This window comes from Panulirus ornatus, chromosome 9 (assembly GCF_036320965.1).
Source record: "Panulirus ornatus isolate Po-2019 chromosome 9, ASM3632096v1, whole genome shotgun sequence".
In the NCBI taxonomy this organism is placed as follows: Eukaryota; Metazoa; Arthropoda; class Malacostraca; order Decapoda; family Palinuridae; genus Panulirus; species Panulirus ornatus.
In genome coordinates this window covers 6,501,087-6,520,070 of record NC_092232.1, presented here as the reverse complement: position 1 = coordinate 6,520,070, position 18,984 = coordinate 6,501,087, and the positions used below count along the sequence as shown (strand labels likewise).

The window sequence follows — 18,984 nt, the reverse complement described above, 5'->3', positions numbered from 1 at the left end:
GAACTGTGAGCGGTTAGAACGTTTGGGAAGGATTTTGGAGTGTTTCATTCTTTAGAAATATTTTAGCCTTATACAAAGTGAGAGGGTTAGGGAGAATGATTTGGTAAACAGAGAAGAGGTAGTAAAAGCTTTGTGGAAGATGAAAGCCGGCAAGGCAGCCGGTTTGGATGGTATTGCAGTGGAATTTATTAAAGAAGGGGGTGACTGTATTGTTGACTGGTTGGTAAGGTTATTTAATGTATGTATGACTCATGGTGAGGTGCCTGAGGACTGGCGGAATGCTTGCATAGTGCCATTGTACAAAGGCAAAGGGGATAAAAGTTAGTGCTCAAATTATAGAGGTATAAGTTTGTTGAGTATTCCTGGGAAATTATATGGGAGGGTATTGATTGACAGGGTGAAGGCATGTACAGAGCATCAGATTGGGGAAGAGCAGTGTAGTTTCAAAAATTGTAGAGGATGTGTGAATCAGGTGTTTGCTTTGACAAATGTATGTGAGAAATACTTAGAAAAGCAAATGGATTTGTATGTAGCATTTATAGATCTGGAGAAGGCACATGATAGAGTTGATAGAGATGCTCTGTGGAAGGTATTAAGAATATATGGTGTGAGAGGTAAATTGTTAGAAGCAGTGAAAAGTTTTTATCGAGGATGTAAGGCATGTGTACATTTAGGAAGAGAGGAAAGTGATTGGTTCTCAGTGAATGTTGGTTTGTGGCAGGGGTGCGTGATGTGTCCATGGTTGTTTAATTTGTTTATGGATGGGGTTGTTAGGGAGGTGAATGCAAGAGTTTTGGAGATAGGGGCAAGTATGCAGTCTGTTGTGAATGAGAGGTCTTGGGATGTGAGTCAGTCATTGTTTGCTGATGATACAGCGCTGGTGGCTGATTTGGGTAAGAAACTGCAGAAGCTGGTGACTGAGTTTGGTAAAGTGCGCAAAAGAAGGAAGCTGAGAGTAAATGTGAACAAGAGCAAGGTTATTAGGTTCAGTAGGGTTGAGGGACAAGTCTATTGGGAGGTAAGTTTGGATGGGGAAAAACTAGAGGAAGTGAAGTGTTTTAGATATCTGGGAGTGGATTTGGCAGCGGATGGAACCATGGAAGCGGAAGTGAATCATAGGGTGGGGGAGGGGGCGAAAGTTCTGGGAGCATTGAAAAACGTGTGGAAGTCGAGAACGTTATCCTGGAAAGCAAAAATGGGTATGTTTGAAGGAACAGTGGTTCCAACAATGTTATCCGGTTGCGAGGCATGGGCTATAGATAGAGTTGTGCGGAGGAGGGTGGATGTGCTGGAAATGAGATGTTTGAGGACAATATGTGGTGTGAGGTGGTTTGATAGAGTAAGTAATGAAAGGGTAAGAGAGATGTGTGGTAATGAAAAGAGTGTGGTTGAAAGAGCAGAAGAGGGTGTTGCCATTTCATGTGTGGTGGGGTGGCGGTGGGAATGAATAAGGGCAGACAGTATGAATTATGTACAAGTGTATGTATGTATATGTCTGTGTATGTATATATATGTATACGTTGAGATGTATAGGTATGTATATGTGCTGTGTGTGGACGTGTATGTATATACATGAGTATGTGGGTGGGTTGGGCCATTTCTTTCGTCTGTTTCCTTGCGCTACCTTGCTAACGCGGGAGACAGTGACAAAGTATAATAAGAAAAAATAGTAATACATACCATATTTTATTATGGCCTCCATTACCCTGTCATCATACAAAGAAAAAATTACAGAAAAAATGAGATGCAATTTTTATGTAATTTGATCTACATGTATGAGTATAGTGAGGATGACCCCTTCCCATGCAGGCCTCCTTCTTGCTTATGAAATCCTACTGAAATAATTTTCTAAGTCTCATTTCTTTACATTTCTTGTGTTATTATTTTTAATTTCCTCACACTTGTATGCATATTGTAATTGACCCCCTAATTATATAAATCATCCAGTAATCTTTGTATTTTCTATGGGGTCATCATGTACACGCAACATGCAGGTGGAGAGCTGTCTTTTAATAATGGTGGTCGTGAGGGTGTTGAGGAGAGCAGAGATCTCCTGTGCCTTTCTTGTAACAGAAAAGGAAGAGACATCTATGGTATACCAACATTATGATGTCAATTAGATATTTAAACAGAGACAGACAGAGTTAGAATATCAGATGATGTCAGTTGCTGTTTCCAAGAGAAACAATTATCAATTTATGTCAGTTATCATGTAAAGTTTAAGGACTCCATCGAAGCATGAATTGGTATTACGACCACCCTTAAGATTGTATAATTACTGTTGGGAAAGCCTCTCTAAATACAGCCAAGTGGTTCAAGTACAAAGCTATCATGCCAACTATGCTGCAGTACCTCATTTTTACATGTCCCGTGTACCATTTCCACTTGGTCGCTGATGCCTCTAGAATGGTCAGTAAGGTCATGAAGGTAGGGGAGGGAAAGTTTTAAGGGGAAGATAATTTAAAGTGATTGGTAAATGGAAAACTGACAAGTTTAGGGTCATATTGAATTAGAGAGTGTTTGGGAGACATCTCGGGGACTGGAGTATCCATTCAGCCAGCCAGAGTAAACCTTCATTGGGAGTCTGGGTGTTTGATGATTTTTTTATACTGATATTCATCTCATTCTTCTTTTTTGATATTGGTGGCTCTAGTCTACCAGTGTGTTACTGAATAAAGTGTACTTTCATCTATGATAGTTGTACTGAAACAAACTAGATGCATTTCACTTTTTTAATGCTTATTTATATGATACATGAGGCTTATTTTGTTTTGGAGCTACAGCTTGATTTAAGGGAATATGTATTGAAAATTTAGAAATGTTTGACATTATATGTACATATCTGCAGGAAGCTTACTGTCTGCAAAGGTGGATGAATGGAAAAGGAATACTTTATACCAATGGATTCATACACACTTTTCTGGATACACTACAATTGTAAGAACTCCCTTATGTCCAAGAATAGCTGATTATTTTATACATAGGACATCAGTATGTATTTTTGGCTCTTAATCTTCCTTGAAGTTCAGAGTAAAAATTTCAAGCTTTGTTTAAGGCAAAGAGAAAAGGTTGATGTAAGTTGAGCTAGAGCTTTTTCCTCTTCATCAAGAAGAAATTGTAAATGATATTTTGCATTTGCAATTTATTTTCTTTGATGTTTCAGTTTTTCCTTTTGTTTTATTATTGTGTTGTCCTTAAATTGATGATTGAATAAATGCAAACTCACAAGAAAAAGTTTCCTCATCTTTTTGTAACTTTCTTTTCTATCTTACACGACCACCAGTGCCATTCTCAGGAAAACTGGTTGTCTGTATTGTTTTCACACCTAGACTGAAAATATAAGTCCAGTCAAACTGAATGGTGAAAAATAAAGGTATGATTACACAATATGAACTTAGATTTCCTTTTTAGGTAATAAGAAAAGATTTAGCCAATTTTGAGATGCCTCTGACCACTCCACCTCATATTACCAATAACAGACATATTCTTCGAAAAAAAGATAACTACCATAATATACACATGTTGTGATTGTGATATCCATCATCTTTTCACAAGCACCTTATTACTATGGAGACTTGCAAGGTGAGATACACTTAAAAACTGTAGGTGACATTTACATAGAATAGATGTGTTTTGCTGGGAAAGGAATGATTGAATGCCCTTATCTTATTTAGCATGTTGGTCATAGCATATTATTTTTTCAGGAATGAATCTAGAAACTGAGACTAGAAAACATAAAACAACTCCTTTTGAACACCCTTACATATAGAGAGGTGTTATGAATATTGTGTGCCTAGCTTCCAGCTTGTACTCCACTGGCCACTGGCATGGTGACTCTTTATATGATATACCTTATTCTCTTTTCAGGAATCTAGTCTAGTGGCATGGTGTCTTTTTTTTTTTGAGGAATAAGCAGTTTTTTATTTGTACTCTTATGTTGGGACAAGAAATATGAGCTTTATTCATAGAGTTGAAAATAGCTTACTTATATTGTGTTTACTGATGTGCAGTGACATTGGCTTATCTGGTTTCATTACTGCATTTTTCTCAGAAAATTCTTGTTCAACATGAATTTTGTGCAATAATTCTTACATAGACTCAAACTGGTCCTGTATAGCGCTCCATTTTTATGAACAGTAAGCTTTTCTCAATCTTAATATTGCATAGTGATGAATTGGTAGATTGTGTCATTTTGACTCCCATTAAGCCAAAGGTTAGGTGAAAGTACAGACAAAGGGAATATATATGAGATTGGTTGTTCATATGAATAAGTATCGAGAAGATCCAGCCTAGATGTGTGTATAAAAGCATATTGAATATAGGGTAAATGCAGTTAGGACAGAAATGGTTAAGTGGATTAAAAACACAATATTTGGACATGGACAGTTAATGTTGTAGTGATAGATTATGGATGTAATATCAGGAATGAGTTTTAGGATATGTAGAAAAATGTTTCCTAAAGAAATTGGTGTATGTGTGTATGGCCATATGGGTTTAAAGAGGCAAATGTGTTTTTGTATGCTGCTCAACCTTATTAGATTAATCAGGAGATTACAGGTGGTTGAGATATAGTTGTACTCGTAGGCTTAACATAATAATGAATCATTAGTACAAAGGAAGAGAGGATTTGAGGGGAGCTTAGACTACAGAAAAAGAGGATTGAAATTGAAAGAATGAAGAATAGGAGTACAGAATTCATGAGAAAATGACAGGAAATGACAAAGGGAAGATGGGATGTCAAGAAAAAGAGGTATGAAAAAGGAGGGATGAATTAGAGAATAAGGTCTCAAGGTTTTATGGCTACATGGATAGGAGACATAGATGGTATTACAGATGGTGAATGTTATTTACTAATGATGCATTGGTGGTATATTTGATATATAATACATAGAGGGACAGAGCTTAGGAATGAATATATGAAAGGGAAATGCGAATACGTATCTGATTTTCTGTAACCTTATTTTTTAGATATGCAAACTTTATGCAAATGAATAATGAAATGTACCTTTAGGATTTGGAAAAATAAGTGTTGATGGATGGTTATGTATGTAGTTATCTATATATCCAGTAATTATATCTCCACTACATAGAATTTAATGGATTCATACTAGGCAGCCATGTTTGTTCAAGATGATTCAACATGAAAGCCAGATTAACTCAATAAATATCTGACATTTCCCAGACAAATTTCCACTGTGGGTGGTCAGTCATTAGATTTACCCTTAAATGCTGGGATTTGTGTGTTCCCACCTCAGAATGGATATGAAAATACCATCTTCAAAGTCTCTCTTTCCCTTTATAAGATGAAATGTATGTGAAAGGGATTGATCTCTACAAACAAGTTAGCAAAGATAACATACATGACTATGGTTTGGCCCAAAACTTTATACAGAGATTGCCCAGTTGGCATAGCAGAGGAGGGAGAAGGGTAAAGGAAGATAGTGCATAGCAGGGGGTTAAAAGGGAGTAAACCCCATGGGTGAACTCAGTGAAGTCACTTATCACTATTTATGAAAGAAATACATGTATATGTAAAAGATATCTACAAGCATGCCAACATAACTTACTCTGTATGGCTGTGATATAGCCCTAGTGGTGTGCATTAATCAGCCTATTGATGGGGAGTGAAGTGGAGATCTAGGAGTCAAGGGCTTGAGAGAAAGAATAGTTGAGAGTGAGCCTCATGATGGAACTTTCTTTCATGACAGCACTATTTATGGCCTCCCTTTACATATCTACATATATTGTTACAATTTAACATATATTTACAATTGTAAACATGTAAAAAAATTCATACAGAGAGTGTTATTCTCTGAATAAAGCATGTATTGTGACCAAGGCAACATAAAACGCCAAGCAGTGTCAAAATATCAGTAAGGATTTCATTAAACCGTATGAAACATAGTGCTTCAGATTAAGACTCTGTCTTTAAGGGTTAAACAAGGACAGGCAACCATCACTTTATTCATCCTTGACCCTAAATGGAATTCCACAGAGTTTGCATCCCCATCACCAATATATACCTTACACAGGGGAGTCAGGGTTGAGTGATGCTTCAAGAATCTCGAGGTAATGAGTTTAAGATGGGATGTATGTTGTATTTCTTTGAAATAAAGCAGTTAAGGAGAAATCCGATTCCTATCTCTTTTGCAAGGAATTGTGTTTATCTTGGGGAGTGCCCAGACATTGTATTGTCAAGCAAAACCTCAGGCTAAAGCTTGCCTAACCAATCTGCAGATATGAAGATTCATGACAGTATGGGGGATTTGGAACAGTTTTAAAGGTTGCATTCACAGACGTATTCATACCTGGCTCTTTAACTTACAACTGCAGCCAGCATGCTGAGAAAGAGCAGTTAGATGGCAAGAATAATTTTGATTCACATTCCATATCCCTAGCCCACTGGTGCTTCATTCATTCAACTCAAGCTCTAGTCATTTTCTGCTGGAGTTGCTGGTGAGGACCTCAAGAGTTAATTCTACACCTTACCATCCATTATATCTCTGGGTTGCTAAATTAAAGTCTGCTTTTGAGAGCTAAGTAGTATGCTTTTGGGAGCTAAGTAGTAAGATATTATAAGTTGGCCATTTTACTGGGAAGTAATGGATTCTGAAGAACAGTAGTGTACACATTTGTGAAGGCATATGAGCTGTCAAAAACCCCTTTTTGAGGTTATATGGGATTTAATCCATTGTGTTGATTAATTCCTCAATAGTTGGGAGCATTCCTTGTTTAGAATTTTTCAGTGGATAATTTTGTATGAAATTTTGTAAACTGAGATAGAAAAAATTGTGTTCCTTTTTGGGTCATAGGAGTAGCAACTCCTATGACCCAAAAAGGAATAGAATTATTGTTGTGGTATATGGTAGGACTGTAGTTGAACATGTTTAGGGGATTGCTGAGTCCCTTGCAGATGAGTAATGAGAATCATTTAGGAAGTTGTTGAGATATGTAGATTAGACTTCTGCTTCTGAGCAGTAGAGAAAAGAGAAAGCAAACACCATACCTCAGATGTAGATTTAGGAAAACATTATTATTATATATTGTTATACTTAATTGCTGTTTCCCAGGTCAGCAAGGTAGCGCAAGGAAAACAGGCAGAGAATGGCCCAACAACCCACATACACATATTTATATACATAAACACCCATATAGATACATATACATTTCAATGTATACATACATACACAGACATATTAACATGTACATATTCATACTTGCTATCTTCATCCATTCCCATCACGATCCCGCCACACATGAATAGCAGAGGTGGAGGAAAGAAGGAGAAGCAGGAGACCAAATTGTAGGTGGAAGGATGGAGTGAAAAAGATTTTGAGCGATTGGGGACCTGAACATACAGGAGGGTGAAAGGCATGCAAGTAATAGAGTGAATTGGAATGATGTGGTGTACTGGGGTCGACATGCTGTCAATGGATTGAACCAGGACACCTGAAGTGTCTGGGGTAAACCATGGAAAGGTCTGGGCCTGGATGTGGAAAGGGATTTGTGGTTTCAGTACATTACATATGGCAGCTAGAGACTGAATGTGAACATGTGACCTTTTTTTGTCTGTTCCTGGCACTGCCTCACTGGGGGATGCTATTTCATGTGAGGCAGGGTGGCATCGGGGATGGATGAAGGCAGCAAGTATGAATATGTACATGTGTATATATGTATATGTCAGTGTATGCATATGTATGTATACATTGAAATGTATATGTATGTATATGTGCGGGAGTGGAGGTTTACATATATACATGTGTATGTGGGTGGGTTGGGCCATTCCTCATCTGTATCCTTGCATTACCTCGCTGACGTGGGAGACGGCGGTTAAGTATAATAGATAAATATATTTCTCTTATCCTTTCATTACTTACTCAATCAAACCACCTCACACCGCATATCGTCCTCAAACATTTAATTTCCAACACATCCACCCTCCTCCACACAACCCTGTCTATAGTCCATGCCTCACAATCATATAACATTGTCCCTCCCCCACCCTGTGACTCACTTCTGCTTCCATGGTTCCATCTGCTGCCAGATTCACTCCCATATATCTAAAACACTTCACTTCCTCCAGTTTTTCTCCATTCAAACTTACCTCCTAATTGACTTGTCCCTCAACCCTACTGTACCTAATAACCTTGCTCTTATTCACATTTACTCTCAGCTTTCTTCTTTCACACACTTTACCAAACTTAGTCACCAGCTTCTGCAGTTTCTCACCCGAATCAGCCACCAGCGCTGTATCATCAGCAAACAACAACTGACATATGACACAGAAAAAAATGTTGTGGATTTAGATAATTGTGAAAGTACATCAGGGTCATTTGGTGCGATCATAGTTTTTATGAATGTGGCATTGTAAGTGATGAGAGCAGCATGGATGATCTTGTATTCATAATCATAAAGGAACAGAATGGAAGTTGTAAAACTTATTTTGTGCAGATGATATTCTATTGGGTAGATATGAGGAAGTTAGATAGAATAATGGAGTTGTTGAATTATTTGTGTTAAAGGTGGGTACTGAAATTAATGCAAGCAAAAATGAAATGCTAGTATTTCAAAGAAATACATCAGAGTGTGAGATTGTTTTGTATTGTGAAAAACTGAAAGTTGTGAATGAGATTAAATATTTGGGAGTCAAGTTTATTGAGAATGATAATGACAGTGCTGTAGGAGGAAATTGAGTCATGCAAGGGAGACCACTAGGGTATATAGAAAGCTTTGGTAAATAATCAGATTTTGTGCAAGAAGTTTGATGAAGGAGAAACTGTTCCAAAACTGATATATGCATTTGAGCCACAAGTTGATAGGTAGGTAAAATATAAGACCAGTAGAGGAGCATAACTTGCATGGTGTAGTTGTAATTATGAGGATAGACAGAACAAATATTGAAGATGTAAGAATTAGAATTAAATGGTGCAAAGAGGTTGTTAGAAGAATGCATTGATGAAATTCTTTCAAGATGGTATGGCCATTGAGAGCATAAGGTAGATGATTTGTTGGTAATGAAGATGTTTGTAGAAGTAAAGTACAAGATACAGTAAGGAGAGGTAGACCATGGAGAAGATGAATAGTTGTAGTGGGGGAAATGATTAGGGTTAGGGATGATTTAGATGATGCCAGAGAAATGACAGGAGATCAGATGTAAAGAAAGCAGAATCTGTATGGAGTTAGGGGAATGGAGATGCAGACCTTACTTGATGAATCATCTAACTGTATAAAGTAGAAAAGTAAGAGGTACCTTTATGTGTACTGAAATTCTTATTTCACTTAAACACACAAGGCAAAGGTTTAGGATATTTGTGAGTGATGTTTATAGGATGTATGAACCTCACTTACTTCACTCGAATGGGAAATGATGAATTATACTAGGTAGACAGAAGTTACAGTATCTAAGTGTTTATGTAAAAAAAAGATTGTTTATTGCCATTTGCTCTTAAGTAAAATAGTGATTTTTTTTTGTTTTTTTTAAGTAGACAGCCCAGCAAACTGATTGAATTGATGTATGTGGAAATCTTAAAGTAAAACCACGGTTAGTGTTTTGCTCTGGTCTGAAACTGCTTCAGATTTTTTATGTGATGTACTGTTTGTCCTGCTCATATCTATAAATGAATTTAGGAGTTTCTAGAAATCTGTTAGTTACAATACCTGTTGGGTGTGATGGATATATTGGTCTTTACTCAGTGACGTAGTTACTTTAATTTTTAGGTGAACAGTTTGTCTCTGGATTGTTATTCAAGCTGATGAAATTATTCATTTAAGACATCTGGTGACAATATCTGTCTCCCAGTTTCAGAAATTTGCAGCATTACATGATGAGGATACTCTTGAGGTTTTGTGTCCTCTGATCGGTGAAGAATAAATACTTTTTCTATCTCCAAATTTGAAGACTGTCTGTTTCACTCTTGTGGAGGAACATTTTGTTATTTGATTGATAAGCAAGTTTTATATTTTTTTTTTCTAATGAAAGTCTGGAGCCATTTTTTTTTTTAATGTTTTAACCAGTAAATGTATTTGCCTTGTGTTAGGCTGTGAGTTGTATGTGGCACTTCCACCCCTACTTTTTTTTTTTTTTTTTTTTTTTTTTTTTTGAGAGAGAGAGAGAGAGAGAGAGAGAGAGAGAGAGAGAGAGAGTCGTGATTGACTGGCTTGCAGTGGACATTTACTTGGAAGGCAGAATATTTTATTTGGGTAGTTTAGTTTTCATGGTAGGGTCCAGATTCTTTGAGTGGACATGGCTGCAAAGCATTTCATTTTTAGCCTCCTCTGTCATAATGTAGAAACTGGTGTTTGTAAAAAAAGATTTAACTTATTTTTTTCATTAAGAATTTTTTGGGCTTGTTACAGATTATGGCAGCAGTAATGGACACTTTGCCCCTGGTTCTCATCCCCTTCTGTATACTGATATAGGTACTAATTTTCAATTTTTTTTTTATAGCACATACCTTAATGGATTAGGATTTTATATACTGATGATTGTTATATAATTTTTCTTATAGTAGAAAATTTGAATTTTGATAATTTAGCTTTAGCTGTATAATTGCAGAAAATCTACTTTTGATATTTCCTAAAATACCTTTTTTTCTTTTTAATGGAGAAAAAAATCCTTTTCTCATTGGTGTAACTGACAACCTTTACATGTACCCAACTCCAGTTGGCAATGAACATGGGGGTGTTCCATCTCCATACAGTGCGCTGGAGCAGCCACATTCCTTCCAATCTCCAAGTGCAGGGTTATTATCAGCTGTGCCTAAGTGGGGCCGAGGTACTTAAAAAAATTTTCTCAGGCACTTGTGATGCAAAAATTGATAATCAGGCTCATTTGTTGCAAACACATTCATCAAGGTAATCTAAAGACAACTACATATACTTTTGCTTTTAGTGGAAGTAACTTATTTTAGCTTGTATTTTCAAAATCCACTAAATTTAACTTTCACACTCAAATGTAATTCACTATTTTTGTAGTTGTGTACCTTTGATCACTGCAATCTTTTATAAATTTTCACTTTATAATAAACAAATATATAGTGTTATCCATAGAATTTGGAGCTCTTGAAAAATAGTGAAACATTTGAAAGGTTAAACACAAGTTCCTGTGAAAACTGTACTGAAGCCATTCCTTAAATGCCCTCAGGAGACACGTCTGATGCTCACTATGACAGCTACACAGATGATGAACTGCCGTTGGACCCTTATTCCCACTACAGAGGTTGTTTTGCTTTATCTGAGTTTAGGGATGGATAAAGACAGATTGGAATGTTGCAGTCTTGATTGTCTTTCTTAAAGGGGGAAATTTTGGAACTTTATTGTTTGAATGTAAATTGAAATAATCACTTACACAGTTTGTCCTCTGCTTGAATCCTGTTATCTGGTTAACTGTTTCATCTAAATCTCTGTTGCTGATATAAGCAGAAGGAATTTTTGAACAGTAACACAAGTGAGGTTTAGAGATCTCAAATCAGGAACATTCTTCATCTTAGTACTGAGGCTAGATCTTTAACCTTATTACCAGCAAGAGTTCTGTATTTGAATTGCCAGACTTTTGTGTAAAATTAAATCCAATGTACTTACAAATAGATTCGTGACATACAATAGTAAAATCCACTAAAACCTTGAAATTTTCACTATTTTGCTGAGCATTGGTGTGTCATAAGTTGGGTGCATAAAGAATTCATGGGTGTGGTAATATTCTTCCCCTGACCAGTAACATATGATCAAAAAGACACATATTTAATGAAGAAAAAATTTAAGTTATATCTGTCGATGAAGCATTTACTAAGTAGTTTCATGTAACTTATAAAATGCTTCTTTTATGTAAAAAAAAAAAAAAATACTGTGAATGTATTACTCACTGCCATAGAAGAATGGTCATTTAAAAGCTTTTCTGGATATATCTGTAAAAATTGATTCCCACAACTTAAGAATCAAATATCAAAGAACTCTGCATGTTGCTTTGTCTCTAACAATGTGAAGTGGTAATAGTAGGGGAGTGGAATTGGGGAAGCAGTGAAATTTTAAAGGGTATTACAGTCACGGATATGAATTATTGATTAAATAGTGGAAAGGGAGCATCATCAGAGTAATGCTGTGAGTTTGAGATTTATGAGTATTTTTATGTAAGCTAACCAGAAATATACTTGTCAGTCACAAAATTGAATAGTCTTTATAGAAAAAAATGTTTCTGATTGCCTAATTTTAGAAACAGCTCATTTCTTTTCTGTAAAATATTTATTGTGTTAATGGACAGTAACCAAAATATCCCCCGTCATCCTCTCTCATGCCATGCCAGCTTAAAGATATATTGTGCAAGAGCCATCTTTTAGGAATCCTCTCTCTCTCTTGTATTGTAGCAGGTAGTTGCATTCATATCTAAGAGATACAGGATTGGAAAGTTTCATGTGTTACACTTTTCCTGGTTGTGTAGTCTTTTACTACAGTCTTTCTTTCAGGAGTTCTACCAAGAAATTATTCAATTTTTAGGTAGAATGCAATGAACACTCTTTGTCTCACATTGGGGAAATAAATTGTTTGAAGGTTTCAGTTATCATTTGGTCATTGATTTTTCATTTGTTAAATCATATTGCATGCCTTGAGCTATATTCATCATTTAAGAATTTCGTTCTCTAAGCATTTGTTGACGAAATAGTGATCATTATCCTATCTTTTCTGTAATTTCTATTTTTTTAGTACAATGTTACATCCTTGGACTGTGCTCAAAAACCATAGTATCTTGTCATTGACATATTGATTTTGATTGAGTTGCCAGTGTCACGTCTGATGCATGGCATGGCATGTAATGCTCACAAAGAGGGTGAGCTGCAGTGTGCTTGCTATAGCACATCTTAGCACTATAAACTGTATTGCAAGTTCTCCACTATTTGATCATTTCAGATATATTTTCACATAGTTAATGAAACCCATTTCTTTCCAGCTGAGTTATACCAGCATTACATATTCCTATATGTTTGAACTGTAGCATGATTATTATTATGTGTTCAGATGCATTATTAGTATGTTGCTAGGTATTGCAGACTGTCTGTAATAATGTTTAAGAGCACGACACACTAGACTTAACTGTTGTAAGTTAAGCATGATATTTTTTTTTGCATGTTGAGTAGTTGTGAGATGTACTGTGCATGGCTCTTTTAGCAGATGAATGACTATGGTTAGAATGATAACATATTTTTAGATAAATGAAATCGTAGGTAAATCTTATTTTAATTTTCATCATGATACTAAAAGACCCACTATTTTTATAATTTAAATGTATGTAAAGACTTTTACATCTTGGAATTATATTTCATTTTTGGTTGAAACATTATAAATTTTTTGTAATATAGTAAGATGACATTTTGGAATTATTAGCATTATCATATAACCCAGATCCCTTTGTTGGGCTGTTACAGCTTTAGGGTTGTACTACAATTATTAAAGAAGCAGAGAATAAATGGACTCCTTTGAACTGGTCCTTTTTTAGGAATGTAATCCTCTCTGTCCATTGTTGATACCATAACCTTACATAAGGTAGCTCCTTGATCAAGGCATAACCACTAGTATGTGAAGTCAAGGAACACTAATATTTTGATATATATATGTATGTTGAATGTTGGGGTGAAGAGGGTGGTGAGAGTAAGTGAGCTTGGGAAGGAGACTTGTGTAAGGAAGTACCAGGAGAGACTGAGTACAGAATGGAAAAAGGTGAGAACAATGGAAGTAAGGGGAGTGGGGGAGGAATGGGATGTATTTAGGGAATCAGTGATGGATTGCGCAAAAGATGCTTGTGGCATGAGAAGAGTGGGAGATGGGTTGATTAGAAAGGGTAGTGAGTGGTGGGATGAAGAAGTAAGAGTATTAGTGAAAGAGAAGAGAGAGGCATTTGGACGATTTTTGCAGGGAAAAAATGAAATTGAGTGGGAGACATATAAAAGAAAGAGACAGGAGGTCAAGAGAAAGGTGCAAGAGGTGAAAAAAAGGGCAAATGAGAGTTGGGGTGAGAGAGTATCATTAAATTTTAGGGAGAATAAAAAGATGTTCTGGAAGGAGGTAAATAAAGTGCGTAAGACAAGGGAGCAAATGGGAACTTCAGTGAAGGGTGCAAATGGGGAGGTGATAACAAGTAGTGGTGATGTGAGAAGGAGATGGAGTGAGTATTTTGAAGGTTTGTTGAATGTGTTTGATGATAGAGTGGCAGATATAGGGTGTTTTGGTCGAGGTGGTGTGCAAAGTGCGAGGGTTAGGGAAAATGATTTGGTAAACAGAGAAGAGGTAGTAAAAGCTTTGCGGAAGATGAAAGCCGGCAAGGCAGCAGGTTTGGATGGTATTGCAGTGGAATTTATTAAAAAAGGGGGTGACTGTATTGTTGACTGGTTGGTAAGGTTATTTAATGTATGTATGACTCATGGTGAGGTGCCTGAGGATTGGCGGAATGCGTGCATAGTGCCATTGTACAAAGGCAAAGGGAATAAGAGTGAGTGCTCAAATTACAGAGGTATAAGTTTGTTGAGTATTCCTGGCAAATTATATGGGAGGGTATTGATTGAGAGGGTGAAGGCATGTACAGAGCATCAGATTGGGGAAGAGCAGTCTGGTTTCAGAAGTGGTAGAGGATGTGTGGATCAGGTGTTTGCTTTGAAGAATGTATGTGAGAAATACTTAGAAAAGTAAAAGGATTTGTATGTAGCATTTATGGATCTGGAGAAGGCATATGATAGAGTTGATAGAGATGCTCTGTGGAAGGTATTAAGAATATATGGTGTGGGAGGAAAGTTGTTAGAAGCCGTGAAAAGTTTTTATCGAGGATGTAAGGCATGTGTACGCGTAGGAAGAGAGGAAAGTGATTGGTTCTCAGTGAATGTAGGTTTGCGGCAGGGGTGTGTGATGTCTCCATGGTTGTTTAATTTGTTTATCGATGGGGTTGTTAGGGAGGTGAATGCAAGAGTTTTGGAAAGAGGGGCAAGTATGAAGTCTGTTGGGGATGAGAGAGCTTGGGAAGTGAGTCAGTTGTTGTTCGCTGATGATACAGCGCTGGTGGCTGATTCATGTGAGAAACTGGAGAAGCTGGTGACTGAGTTTGGTAAAGTGTGTGAAAGAAGAAAGTTAAGAGTAAATGTGAATAAGAGCAAGGTTATTAGGTACAGTAGGGTTGAGGGTCAAGTCAATTGGGAGGTGAGTTTGAATGGAGAAAAACTGGAGGAAGCGAAGTGTTTTAGATATCTGGGAGTGGATCTGGCAGCGGATGGAAACATGGAAGCAGAAGTGGATCATAGGGTGGGGGAGGGGGCGAAAATTCTGGGAGCCTTGAAGAATGTGTGGAAGTCGAGAACATTATCTCGGAAAGCAAAAATGGGTATGTTTGAAGGAATAGTGGTTCCAACAATGTTGTATGGTTGCGAGGCGTGGACTATGGATAGAGTTGTGCGCAGGAGGATGGATGTGCTGGAAATGAGATGTTTGAGGACAATGTGTGGTGTGAGGTGGTTTGATCAAGTAAGTAACGTAAGGGTAAGAGAGATGTGTGGAAAAAAAAAGAGCGTGGTTGAGAGAGCAGAAGAGGGTGTTTTGAAATGGTTTGGTCAGATGGAGAGAATGAGTGAGGAAAGATTGACCAAGAGGATATATGTGTCGGAGGTGGAGGGAATGAGGAGAAGAGGGAGACCAAATTGGAGGTGGAAAGATGGAGTGAAAAAGATTTTGTGTGATCGGGGCCTGAACATGCAGGAGGGTGAAAGGAGGGCAAGGAATAGTGAATTGGAGCGATGTGGTATACCGGGGTTGACGTGCTGTCAGTGGATTGAATCAAGGCATGTGAAGCGTCTGGGGTAAACCATGGAAAGCTGTGTAGGTATGTATATTTGCATGTGTGGACGTATGTATATACATGTGTATGGGGGTGGGTTGGGCCATTTCTTTTGTCTGTTTCCTTGCGCTACCTCGCAAACGCGGGAGACAGCGACAAAAAAAAAAAAATATATATATATATATATATATATATATATATATATATATATATATATATATATATATTTTTTTTTTTTTTTTATACTTTGTATATATGTATATATCTCGGAAAGCAAAAATGGGTATGTTTGAAGGAATAGTGGTTCCAACAATGTTGTATGGTTCCGAGGCGTGGGCTATGGATAGAGTTGTGCGCAGGAGGATGGATGTGCTGGAAATGAGATGTTTGAGGACAATGTGTGGTGTGAGGTGGTTTGATCGAGTAAGTAACGTAAGGGTAAGAGAGATGTGTGGAAATAAAAAGAGCGTGGTTGAGAGAGCAGAAGAGGGTGTTTTGAAATGGTTTGGGCACATGGAAAGAATGAGTGAGGAAAGATTGACCAAGAGGATATATGTGTCGGAGGTGGAGGGAACGAGGAGAAGTGGGAGACCAAATTGGAGGTGGAAAGATGGAGTGAAAAAGATTTTGTGTGATCGGGGCCTGAACATGCAGGAGGGTGAAAGGAGGGCAAGGAATAGAGTGAATTGGAGCGATGTGGTATACCGGGGTTGACGTGCTGTCAGTGGATTGAATCAGGGCATGTGAAGCATGTGGGGTAAACCATGGAAAGCTGTGTAGGTATGTATAGTTGCGTGTGTGGATGTATGTATATACATGTGTATGGGGGTGGGTTGGGCCATTTCTTTCGTCTGTTTCCTTGCGCTACCTCGCAAACGCGGGAGATAGCGACAAAGCAAAAAAAAAATATATATATATATATATATATATATATATATATATATATATATATATATATATATATATATATATATATTTTTTTTTTTTTTTTTTGCCGCTGTCTCCCGCGTTTGCAAGGTAGCACAAGGAAACAGACGAAAGAAATGGCCCAACCCACCGCCATACACATGTATATACATACGTCCACACACGCAAATATACATACCTACACAGCTTTCCATGGTTTACCCCAGACGCTTCACATGCCCTGATTCAATCCACTGACAGCACGTCAATCCCGGTATACCACATCGATCCAATTCACTCTATTCCTTGCCCTCCTTTCACCCTCCTGCATGTTCAGGCCCTGATCACACAAAATCTTTTTCACTCCATCTTTCCACCTCCAATTTGGTCTCCCACTTCTCCTCGTTCCCTCCACCTCCGACACATATATCCTCTTGGTCAATCTTTCCTCACTCATTCTCTTCATGTGACCAAACCATTTCAAAACACCCTCTTCTGCTCTCTCAACCACACTCTTTTTATTACCACACATCTCTCTTACCCTTTCATTACTTACTCGATCAAACCACCTCACACCACATATTATCCTCAAACATCTCATTTCCAGCACATCCACCCTCCTCCGCACATCTCTATCTATAGCCCACGCCTCGCAACCATATAACATTTTTGGAATCGCTATTCCCTCAAACATACCCATTTTTGCTTTCCAAGATAACGTTCTCGACTTCCACACATTTTTCAACGCTCCCAGAACTTTCGCCCCCTCTCCCACCCTATGATTCACTTCCGCTTCCATGGTTCCCTCTGCTGCCAAATCCATCCCCAGATATCTAAAACACTTCACTTCCTCCAGTTTTTCTCCATCCAAACTTACCTCCCAATTGACTTGCCCCTCAACCCTACTGTACCTAATAACCTTGCTCTTATTCACATTTACTCTCAGCTTTCTTCTTTCACACACTTTACCAAACTCAGTTACCAGCTTCTGCAGTTTCTCACCCGAATCAGCCACCAGCACTGTATCATCAGCGAACAACAACTGACTCACTTTCCAAGCTCTCTCCTCCACAACAGACTGCATACTTGTCCCTCTTTCCAAAACTCTTGCATTCACCTCCCTAACAACCCCATCGATAAACAAATTAAACAACCATGGAGACATCACGCACCCCTGCCACAAACCAACATTCACTGAGAACCAATCACTTTCCTCTCTTCCTACATATACACATGCCTTACATCCTCGATAAAAACTTTTCACTGCTTCTAACAACTTGCCTCCCACACCATATATTCTTAAAACCTTCCACGAGCATCTCTATCAACTCTATCATATGCCTTCTCCAGATCCATAAATGCTACATACAAATCCATTTGCTTTTCTAAGTATTTCTCACATACATTCTTCAAAGCAAACACCTGATCCACACATCCTCTACCACTTCTGAAACCACACTGCTCTTCCCCAGTCTGATGGTCTGTACATTCCTTCACCCTCTCAGTCAATACCCTCCCATATAATTTCCAGGAATACTCAACAAACTTATACCTCTGTTAATCGAGCACTCACTTTTGTCCCCTTTGCCTTTGTACAATGGCACTATGCATGCATTCTGCCAATCCTCAGGCACCTCACCATGAGTCATACATACATTAAATAACCTTACCAGCCAGTCAACAATACAGTCACCACCTTTTTTTTTTAATAAATTCCACTGCAATACCATCCAATCCCACTGCCTTGCCAGCTTTCATCTTCCACAAAGCTTTTACTACCTCTTCTCTGTTTACCAAATCATTCTCCCTAAACCTCTCACTTTGCACACCACCTCGACCAAAACATCCTATATCTGTCACTCTGTCATCAAACACATACAACAAACCTTCAAAATACTCATTCCATCTTCTTCTCACATCACCACTACTTGTTATCACCTCCCAATTAGCCCCCTTCAATGATATTCCCATATATATATTATTTATTATAATTATGCTTAATCGCCATCTCCCATGTTTGCGAGGTAGTGTAAGGACAACAGACGAAAGAATGGCCCAACCCTCCCACTTACACATGTATATACATAAATGCCCACACACCCACATATACATACCTATACATTTCAACATATACATACATATACATACACAGACATATACATATATACACACATACATATTCATACTTGCTGCCTTCATCCATTCCCATCACCGCCCCACCACACATGAAATAGCATCCCCCGCGTGCGTGCGTGTGCACATGAGATAGCGCC

The 18,984-nt window shown here is 37.8% G+C and overlaps 1 protein-coding gene across 1 annotated transcript in view; it reads left to right on the top strand.

The window, feature by feature from the left end:
• The window catches only part of Vinc (vinculin), a 319,106-nt gene that overhangs the window by 250,597 nt on the left and 49,525 nt on the right, over positions 1 to 18,984 (top strand). The window contains exons 17-19 of the mRNA XM_071664595.1: positions 10,357 to 10,419; positions 10,664 to 10,774; positions 11,144 to 11,218. Coding sequence (XP_071520696.1) covers positions 10,357 to 10,419; positions 10,664 to 10,774; positions 11,144 to 11,218 — 249 coding nt within the window. The remainder of the gene's footprint in view (positions 1 to 10,356; positions 10,420 to 10,663; positions 10,775 to 11,143; positions 11,219 to 18,984) is intronic.